Source organism: Colius striatus, chromosome 2 (genome assembly GCF_028858725.1).
Source record: "Colius striatus isolate bColStr4 chromosome 2, bColStr4.1.hap1, whole genome shotgun sequence".
Classification (NCBI taxonomy): Eukaryota; Metazoa; Chordata; class Aves; order Coliiformes; family Coliidae; genus Colius; species Colius striatus.
Window position 1 is genome coordinate 65,111,012 of NC_084760.1, and position 8,800 is coordinate 65,119,811.

Consider the following 8,800-nt stretch of genomic DNA (forward strand, 5'->3'; position numbering starts at 1 on the left):
AGTTCCTTGGAGTGGCAGCCCCCAGGGCCGGGGTTTCTGACAAGAGAGAACAGGACATGGTGTGCTAGGCTCCACGTGCTCTCTCTGAAGGGTTATGGCACTAAGTATTCACCACTCAGCCTGGGCTTTTTGCTTCCTAATGGTGCCTATGGGCTGGGGAAGGTCACTGCAAGTCCCCAGGCAGGCTGAATGTTAAAGCAGGTAGAGGGAGGAGGCCTGGGAACTCGGCCAAGGCCACCCTTGTCCAGCAAAGGCTGCCAAAATGGTTGGTGCCTGAGGAGAGGCTGCCTGAGGGAGCAGGGGTCACTCAGCTGGGAGCAGAGGGAGCCAAGTTCTTCATAGAGGTGCTGAGCAACAGGACCAGAGGCAATGGAACCAAGTGGCAGCATGGGGCATTCCCACTAGATACTGGGAAAAAAACATGTCCCCCGCAGAGGGAGGGCTCCAGCCTCAGAAATACTCATGCCATGGCTGGAGCAACCCCAAGCTGCCCTGTTACCAACCCGTGCTGAGCATCTGTAGCCCAGACCCCGCTGTGGTCCTGTCACACCTCCTGCAGCCTCGTGGCAGCAGCCAGCGCCATGGCACGTGTGCCCTGTGTCCCAGCCAAGGCCACGGGACACACAGTCACTCTGCACTCGAGCCAGGTGGAGCTGCCTGATCCCTGCCAGGCCCCTGCAGCTGCAGGGAGGTGCAGGGAGGCCCAGGTGCAGCTCCAGCCCCAGCACCCAGGCTTGTTTGGGCAGAGCAGGCCCCGACCGCAGGCACTGCTGGCTCTGGGCACCAGCTCTGTCCTGGGGCGGGCAGGGGGGAGCTGCAGCCACAGCGCAAGTGCTGGCGGGGGGTGTGCAGAGCATCCCCACCCTAGGGGCATTGAGAAAAAGGGATCAGCATGTGGTTGGAGGTGCAAAGGAGGAAAGTGGCTGCAGTCCAGTCCTGTGAGCAGGGCTGCAGCAGGCTTGGTGGGACCAGCAGCCACCCAGGAGCCAGCCCACCCTTGCCTTGGCTTCCAGGGGAGCCCCAAATCCCCGCCACAGGCGTAATTGGTACCAGCACCTGGAGGCTGGGAGGGTAAAGCTGTGCCTGCACCCACTCTATGCTCTCCCCAGGTTGGGCATCTCCATCCCCAGGAGTCCTGAGGCAGCTGTGGCCACCCCCTCACCCTGACCCCTGCACATACACAGACACACGGACCACAGGCTCCAGTAGCTCTCATGAGTGCTCTTAATGAAGGCGAGGGGTCTCCCAGGGACCTCTCAGTGACATCCCCAGCCTTGTGCTGGTCCCCAGAGCCACATGCAGCTCTCAGCCACCACAGTCCCATCTCCACGGGCCCCCTCAGGCTGTCTTCTTGACGACGTGGATGAAGTAGCAGGGGATGTGGGCCTGCCCAGGCATGTAGGGCTGGAAGTCGCCCAGGACGGTGTGCTGGCACTTCCCCTGGAAGGCACCTTTCAGGAGGGCTGTGAAGGCCTCAAGCCGGTGTGGGTAGTATGAGAGCCGAAACTTGCTGCAAGGAGGCACCGCTGGTGAGGGTGGGGGACAGCAGGGCACCGTGCTGGCCACCCCCCTGTGCCAGGAGCCACCCCCACATTGGCCCCTCTCACCTCAGTTCTGGGGCTGCTCCTGACTCCATGGGAGGCACCTGCACCGTGTAGTCCAGGGTCACCATGTGCGCCTTGTTGTTGACCAGCAGCACCGAGGTGGTGATGTCCTTGGTCAAGTCACTCTGGGGAACCGCAGAGATATGGTGGCCCCTCTGCCCTACATGGGCCCCTCAGGGTCAGAGGGGCTGGGGTTAGGGCAGGTTCCACCAACCACTCACCTTGTAGTAGATGTTCTTGCCGGGCGGTGCGCAGCCCGTGGCCAGAATGTGGTCGTAGTTGCGGTGGTCAATGACCAGAACTCCCCCAGGCCGCACCATGCTGGCAATGTTCCTCAGGGCCAGCTTGTGCTCACTCTGGTCCCCTGGGGAGGAAACCGTGGCGTCCCCAGGCATTGGCTGTACCTCATGGCACAGCCTGCAGGGCCCTGTCTCGCCCCTTTGCACGCAGAGACACACACTCGGAGCTGCCCCCACCATCCCCCCACCTAGCCTCTCAGCTTGAAGAACCCACAGCCCCACCCCTGGTATGAGCTCAGGCATGTTCTCAGCCTCACTGAGGCCGAGCATGGCGTGTGGGGAGCCCATCACCCTGCCCGTGGCACAAGTCTGGGTGTGCCTCCAGCCTTGCCAGAGATGCTGTAGAGATGCACACAGCTCCAGCACCACCACCACAGCACCTCATGCCCCATACTGGGGCAACGTTCTCAGCCCCACCCTGGAGACACGCCACAGCCCCATTTATGGCATGAGTTAGGGCACATTCTCAGCCCGCTGGGAGATGCTCTTGTGCGTGTGCATAGGTACCAGCAACCCCCTCCCTGCTCCCCACTCACCTTTGAAGTCGGGCAGGTGTGCGAAGGAGTTGCCCAGGCAGATGACTGCATCAAACCCGTCCCCCGGCTTCTCCAGGTCCTTCTCCAGGGTGAGCCAGTTGGCTTCCTCAATGACTGTGGCACAGGGGAGCAGGTGAGGGCAGAGACACCCCACCTGCCCGTGCACGCAGCTCCCCACCCGGCATCACCCAGCCCTTCCTCGGCTCTCACGGGTGCCAGCTCCAGCCCGGGGCCCGCGGGCCTGTGCCCAGCGGCACCTGTGCCACGGCCTGAGCACGGGGAGGAGCCCGGGGAGGGGGTCGAGGCTGAGCCCGGCCCGTTCGCGGCGGGGTGTCCGTGAGCCCCCCCGGTGTCCGCACCCCATCGGTCGAAGGGCTCCTCCTTGCGCCGCTCCCAGCGCTCCTTTAGCGCGTACTTGAGCATCTTGTCGCTGGCGTCTACGCTCGTCACCTGGAAGCCCTCCTCGAGCAGCATGATGGAGTCCACCCTGGGGACACGGCTGTCAGCGGGGCCGGGGCGGCTGGGGGGGGGGAGGGGGCCCAGGGCAGCCCCGGGAGGCGGAGATTGGTGTGGGGAACGCGGCTGCGGGAACGCGCGGGGCCTCACCCGGTGCCGCAGGCCACGTCGAGCACGGAGCGGCAGCGGTGCTGCCGGAGCAGCGCCAGGAGCCAGCTGCGGTACTCGGCCGTCCGGCTCCGCGTGTCCCCGATGTACAGCTGCCACACGCGCGCCGCCCGCCCGTCCGCGTACTGGTCCGGCAGCCCCTCCGCCGCTACCCCCAGCGACCGCGTCCGGTACACGCTGTCCACCATCGCTGCGCCCTGGCCCCGGCCGCAGCGCCCCGGCCGCAACGCCGGCTCCGCTCCCGCTCCGGCCCCGGCAGCGTCCCCGCCGCCCCGCCCCCGGCCAATCGCGGCCGCCTCCGCCCCCCTGAGCCCCGCTCCCCGACCTTTGCCCTGGGGCGGGACAGGGCGGCAGCGGCGGAGACCCCGGTCCCGGCGACCCCGACCCCGGCGGGGCCGGCAGAGGAAGCGGGGCCAGCAGCAGTGGTGGCGGCGGTTCTGGAGAAAACGCCTTTATTTACAGTCCTGTCTGGGCGCGGCGGCGGAGCCGGCCCCGGGGGCGGGGACGGCGAGGGGGCGGCAGCTCCCCGCCCACCCCGCTCGGGAGCGCACCCTCGCGGGCACGGCCGGGCCGGGCGCTCCCCGGGCATTCCCGCCGCCGCGCACCGCCTCCCTTCGCCTTTCGTGCCCGCAGGGTGAGAGCTCGGCCCGCTGCCTACAGCTCGTCGGATGGGCTGCGGGTGAGCGGAGCCTCCTCCTGGACCCCACTCTCTTCCAGGGCCTCCCCTGCTTCCGGGAGGCTGGCAGCTCCCTCACTCTCATCCTTCTGCCCCTTTTTCTTCTTCCTGCTCTTTTTCTTGCTCTGCTTCTCCCCGACACTTGCCAGGTCGCCCTTTTTGCCAGTCCACTTCTCTGCCAGGCAGCCTGGAGAGGGGCAGAGATAGCCTAAGGTAGAAGTGGGGCTCCCCCCCATCCCCAGCACACGGGTGCTGCCCCTGGCAGCAGCCACCACTTACTCGTGTCCTTCCCTTTGAGCACGTGGTCGGCACAGAGAAACTGGGAGAGATCCTCGCTCTGGTGGTGCCTGTACCAGTCCTCAATCACATCTTCATACTCCTCCACCAGCACGTCGCACTAGTGCAGAGAGCTGAGCTGTGGCCACATGTCCCTGGGGCAGGGGCAGGGCAGCAGGTCCTGCTGACAGCCCCGTTCCCTGCAGGGCACCCCTAGAACCCCTCTTCCCCTCCATGCTCCAGCCCACAAGGCCACAGCAGCCGCTGCCGAGGGCCAATCTCCCTGGGACAGGTACCTGCTTTTTGAGGTCGGCCACCTCAGCGGAGGTCTCGTTCCACAGCTCGTAGGGAATGTCCATCACCACCTTGACGCCCTTATGCACCAGGTTGTGCAGGGTCTCGAAAGTCTCTGACATGCCCTGAGGAGTGGTGGGGCCCAGTCAGGCGGCGCTATAAACACTGGGCTCCCGCTCCCACCTCCCAGCACCTGCCTGGGGATGCAGCTACATGCAAGGCAGCTGAAATCAGTGCCCCTGGGGCCCTCTGCAAACCCACTCCCCAAAATAACAGAAAGACACAGGCCAGGCAAACTAGTCCCTGGCTCCTTTTGTGTAGGAGAGGGCTGGGGCTGGCCCACCCACCAGGGCCAGCACTCCAGGGCAGCGTGGCACGGGGGTGGGATTCAGGGGTGGGAAGCACAAAGCCTGGTCCCTGGGAGCAGGAGGCTGTAGGACAGCCCTCACCTTTGCGAATCTGTTGCTGCCGCTCCTTTCCTTGTGCAGGTTGTAATCCAACAGCCGCTTGCAGATGTTCTCTGTCACCTCAATTAACCGGATGTCCCTGCATGGGCAGGAGGGAGGGCTTGGCCTCAGCCCAGCTGGGGTGATGGAAGAGTGTCTCACAGCTGCCCCCCCCAGCCCCGGTGCAGTCGCAGGCTCCCGGAGCCCCCAGACAGTGAGATGAACACCCCCCCCCCCAGTCCCGCTCTCACTTACGACTGCGTGTACTTGACGGCAGAGCCCTTCCCATCCAGAAAGCCATACTTGGTGTCAATCACCTCCTTGGTCTTGCCAGTCTCCTCGAAAGCGGATTTCAGCTCCACGGCCACGTACTTGCACACTGTGGGAGGAAAGCAGGGGCAGCTTTAGGGGGGCACAGCACAGCACCCAGGGACAGGACAGCAGCACAGAGGAGCCCCAGGAGTTGGGCACACCAGGACAGAATACAGATGCCTTGGCCATTCAGAAGAGGAACTGGGAACAGCTCAACTGATTCCCTTGGAGAGCCCTTGAAGCAGGAATCAGCGCTTCAGTGGGAGCACATCCCTGCAGCCAGGAGGGCACATGGTGCCCATTCTGCTCCCTTCTGAAAGAGGACAAGATCTTTTCCCACAGTGTGGGTCTCTGCCCCTGCTCACCGTGCCAGCACATCCTGCACAGTAACAGGTCCCCTGGCACCCTGGGGACTCAGAGGCTGTCAGGGCTCAGTGGGGAGGGTGATGGGACACGGATTGTGTCAGTGCAGGAGGGTCTGTGAGCTCCAGCACAGCACCGTGTGGGGCACTGTCTGCAGCACAGACACAGCACCCACAGCTTTATGACAAGGGGCATGTTTTCTGTTATAAAACTGAGCAGAAAAAAAAAGGAAACAAAAGCTTTATTTCTTCTGAAACAAAGTGTCCAACAGAGCTATAGAAACAGCATGAGAAGAGAAACATCTTCAGGGGTTACAAGTGAAAATGTAGAGGGATGGAAGCCAGGCACAGGGTAGTTGTTCCTCCCCTGAAACCGGTGTGCCAGGAGGCTGGAGAAACCTTTGTCCCGTGCTGTGGGCCATTTCTTCTTCAAGATTTGCTTCAGGAGAAGGGCCGGGCCCCAGCACAAGTGTTCTGAGTGCCATGAGCCACCCCGTCTTCTCCCAGCCAATGGCATAAGTGGAGATCCAGTGCTGTCAGCTGGAGGTGAGTGAGGTGGCTTCTCCAGAGCTGCTGTGCACACACTGGGAAGCTCTGCTGGGTTCCTCCTGTGTTCTCCTTTCTCTGCTGGCACCAGGGCCTGGCTGGAGCTGACTGCAGCCATTTCTCAGGTGGGACGACTGCTCCTTCCTACAGCCCCTCTGGATTTGGCCCTCGAGGAATGTGTCTCCCCAGACCCGCTGCAGCATCCTTGCCCGTGCTGGGAGTGTTCACCGCTGCCTCCCGGCATCCAGATGCTGCCCAGGGCCACGGCTGTGTGCTCACACAGGTTCCAGGCCTGGGCAGGAAGAGGAGCAGCATGTGGTCAGTGCTCACCCTGGCATTACCCGGAGGTTACACAGGTGCCACCTGGCACAGCTTGGGCACCAGTGTCTCCAGAACTGCTCCCCTGGCAGGGAAAGCTTTGCAAAGAGCTCCGGGGTTTCACTTCTTCCTTTGCTGTCGAGCTCCACGTGTCCCTGCGCAGCAAAGACAGAGGAAACCACGGCAGACAGCAAAAGGGCTGCCATGCCCTGCCATCGATTGCCTGGGGAGGCCTTTGCTTATGAATCAAACGGGTGGAAGCATCACCCAGGCCCAATCGTGAGCAGCAGCAGCACGCAGCCCCAGCCACGAGCTGCTCCTGCCCGCTGGAACAGGCAGCGACTGCGGGGCGGCCCCAACCCTCTGGGCCGGGAAAGGAGGGAGTGCGGCCGCGGGCCGGGCCGGGGCTCGGCCGCTCGCTCTCCCCCGGGCACTCGGCGGCTGCGGCGGCCATCGCCACGCGCCTCTGCGCTCCCGCGCTGGCACCCCTCGGCCCAGGCAGCCAGCGGCCCACCCCGCCGCCTCGGCCCTCCGGGCCCCGCTTACCCTCGCACTTGCTGGGCAGCCGTACCCAGTCCGAGTCGTCGCCTCCCGCCAGCGCCGCCACCGCCACCAGCAGCGCGGCCGCCGCCGCCGCCATGACTCCGCTTCCGGGGCCGCGCTTCCGGGAGCGCCCCGCCCCGCAACCATGGCAACCGCCGGCCGCCGGCCAATCGCAGCGGCGCGCCCGGCCCGGCCCGCCCCCGCAGCCACGGCAACCGCCGGCCAATCCGAGCCCCGCCAAGGCCCGCCCGGCCGCCGCGGCAGCGCCCTCGGGGCGTCCCGCCGGACCCCACGGGGCTGGCGGCGGCCGCGCCTCCGACACGGGAGCGGCTGTGCGGTCACCCCGCAGCCCTCCAGGCCCCTCGCTGACCCGGGGAACCTGGGAGCCTGCCCTTACCCCCCCGGGTAACTGCAGGCCCCCGCCACCCACAGAAACGTGGCAGCTGCTCTGTTCCCCACCCAAACAGGGATCCCCCCGGCAGCACCGTGCCTCACCCTCCCTCCAGCATTCGAGGGGGGAAGTCTCGATGCTGGAATACTGAGAATATTCCAGGTGCCTCCTGCAGCCTCAGGCCAAACCGGGGAGACTTACCCCTCAGGGGAAGGGCATCCACTCGGGCCCTCTGCTCTGGGTGAGGAGGAGGGAGGTGAGGAGGGCGTCGAAGAGCGCGACCTTCAGCAGCACCAGGCGGGCAGCCGTGAGCAGGGCTGCAGAAGTGCAGGCCTGTGGCGCTGTAATGGAGGAGACACAGTGATGCCTGCCACAGGCACCCCGCTGCCCACACGTTCCCCCAGGGCTGTGCAGGGGACAACTCAGGGGTAGTGGCCTCAAGTCTCCAGGCTGTGACCCATCGTGGACTTTTGTCTTCCACACATCCCTGAGAGCAAGCTGGCTCTGACCCACTTTCCCCATCCTCTCCACAAGGATAGAGCTCCAGCCTCTTTTCCCCAGCCCTATGATGCTGTGGGGACCCACCCCAACCACAGCCCCATCTTGATCCCTGCCAGGATCAAAGCAGGTTCCCCCCCAGCGACTGACATCCCCAGCATGGTAGTATCCAGACACTCACCAGCCATGCTCCTGGGACACAGCTCTGCCACCTCCCCGCTGCCTGTGGGATAAGAGCACAGCTGGAGAGGCAGCAGCAGCCTGGCCCCAGGTGTGCAGCACGGCCGACCACAAACCCCTTCCTGTGCCTGCCCCTGCGAATGGCAATGCTGGCCCCTGGGGCCTCATACCCACACCCTGGCAGCCCCAGGCCCCCCACCACCCCCATCCCAGGCGACCAGCAGGCCATCAGGGGCAGGGAGAGTGGTGGCAGGGCCATACCCATGATGTGGACGGGGCTGGAGCTGTGGGCTGGTGAGGTCTTGTTGGGCCCCACGTGGCAGGCGAGATCTCCCTCATCTGGAGGGTTGTCAGGGAGGAGGGAGACGGTGCAGACAGTGCCACCATCCTCCTGGGACACCCCGTAGGTGAAGGACTGGAGGATGCTACCGTTCCCGCTGGAGATCCAGACGGTGTGGCCAGAGGCTGGGGCCAACTCGCTCACCACACACACCACCAGCTGCCGCTGCTTCCCGCCCACCACCATGCTCAGCGGTGGGGCCAGCGTGGGCAGGGGGCCGGCAGCCCTGACAGCTGTGGCGGGGGACAGCGGTCAGAGGAACTACATCCCCTGCACACCCCACGCACCGCGGCTGCTGCCCGGCTGAGCCCAGCCTTTCTTCCTTCCCTCCCGCCTGCCGCAGCCCTGTCTCTCGCGGGAGTACTCACGGGGCAGGAGCGGGAGCAGAGCGGCCGCCAGCAGCACCTCCATGGCAGCCATATGGGCTCAGCTCAGCCCCTCACCCGGCGGAGCGGCCGCGGGATGGCCCTGGCCCCGCCCCCCTGGGACACCGCACTGGCACTGCCCGCCTCCCCCTCCAGCAGCAGTGGTACGGCCCGCCCTTCCTCCTTCCCG

At 65.2% G+C, this 8,800-nt stretch overlaps 2 protein-coding genes across 3 annotated transcripts; both read right to left on the reverse strand.

The window, feature by feature from the left end:
• Positions 1-1,201: 1,201 nt before the first annotated feature.
• On the reverse strand, positions 1,202-3,427 carry GNMT (glycine N-methyltransferase). The gene is made up of 6 exons (XM_061990855.1): positions 3,046-3,427; positions 2,799-2,926; positions 2,440-2,553; positions 1,826-1,968; positions 1,608-1,729; positions 1,202-1,510 (listed from the first exon to the last, which is right to left on the reverse strand). Exons 1-6 carry the CDS (start codon positions 3,249-3,251, stop codon positions 1,339-1,341), a joined length of 885 nt encoding a protein of 294 aa, XP_061846839.1. The 5' UTR covers positions 3,252-3,427; the 3' UTR covers positions 1,202-1,338.
• Positions 3,428-3,489: 62 nt separating this feature from the next.
• Positions 3,490-8,682, reverse strand: CNPY3 (canopy FGF signaling regulator 3). 2 transcript variants are annotated; one of them, XM_061990858.1, is made up of 8 exons: positions 8,614-8,682; positions 8,167-8,478; positions 7,907-7,948; positions 5,011-5,134; positions 4,759-4,855; positions 4,312-4,434; positions 4,019-4,136; positions 3,490-3,926 (listed from the first exon to the last, which is right to left on the reverse strand). In XM_061990858.1, the coding sequence occupies exons 1-8, from the start codon at positions 8,663-8,665 to the stop codon at positions 3,718-3,720; spliced, it is 1,077 nt and encodes a 358-aa protein (XP_061846842.1). In that variant the 5' UTR covers positions 8,666-8,682; the 3' UTR covers positions 3,490-3,717. The 2 variants fall into 2 exon arrangements, with proteins under 2 accessions (XP_061846842.1, XP_061846841.1); XM_061990857.1 differs by lacking the exons at positions 7,907-7,948; positions 8,167-8,478; positions 8,614-8,682 and adding an exon at positions 6,840-6,965.
• Positions 8,683-8,800: the final 118 nt, after the last annotated feature.

What these genes read in the sequence shown, in the direction of transcription:
- CNPY3 (XM_061990858.1), bottom strand. Translation starts at nt 8,665, where the DNA reads ATGGCTGCCATGGAGGTGCTGCTGGCGGCCGCTCTGCTCCCGCTCCTG. An exon ending in CAGCCCCGTCCACATCATGG is followed by an intron (nt 7,949 to 8,166) that starts GTATGGCCCTGC and finishes CTTATCCCACAG; the next exon opens with GCAGCGGGGAGGTGGCAGAG. An exon ending in GCAGCAACAGATTCGCAAAG is followed by an intron (nt 4,435 to 4,758) that starts GTGAGGGCTGTC and finishes ACCACTCCTCAG; the next exon opens with GGCATGTCAGAGACTTTCGA.
- GNMT (XM_061990855.1), bottom strand. Translation starts at nt 3,251, where the DNA reads ATGGTGGACAGCGTGTACCGGACGCGGTCGCTGGGGGTAGCGGCGGAG. An exon ending in GGAGCCCTTCGACCGATGGG is followed by an intron (nt 2,554 to 2,798) that starts GTGCGGACACCG and finishes CCTGTGCCACAG; the next exon opens with TCATTGAGGAAGCCAACTGG. An exon ending in GGAGCAGCCCCAGAACTGAG is followed by an intron (nt 1,511 to 1,607) that starts GTGAGAGGGGCC and finishes GCCTCCTTGCAG; the next exon opens with CAAGTTTCGGCTCTCATACT.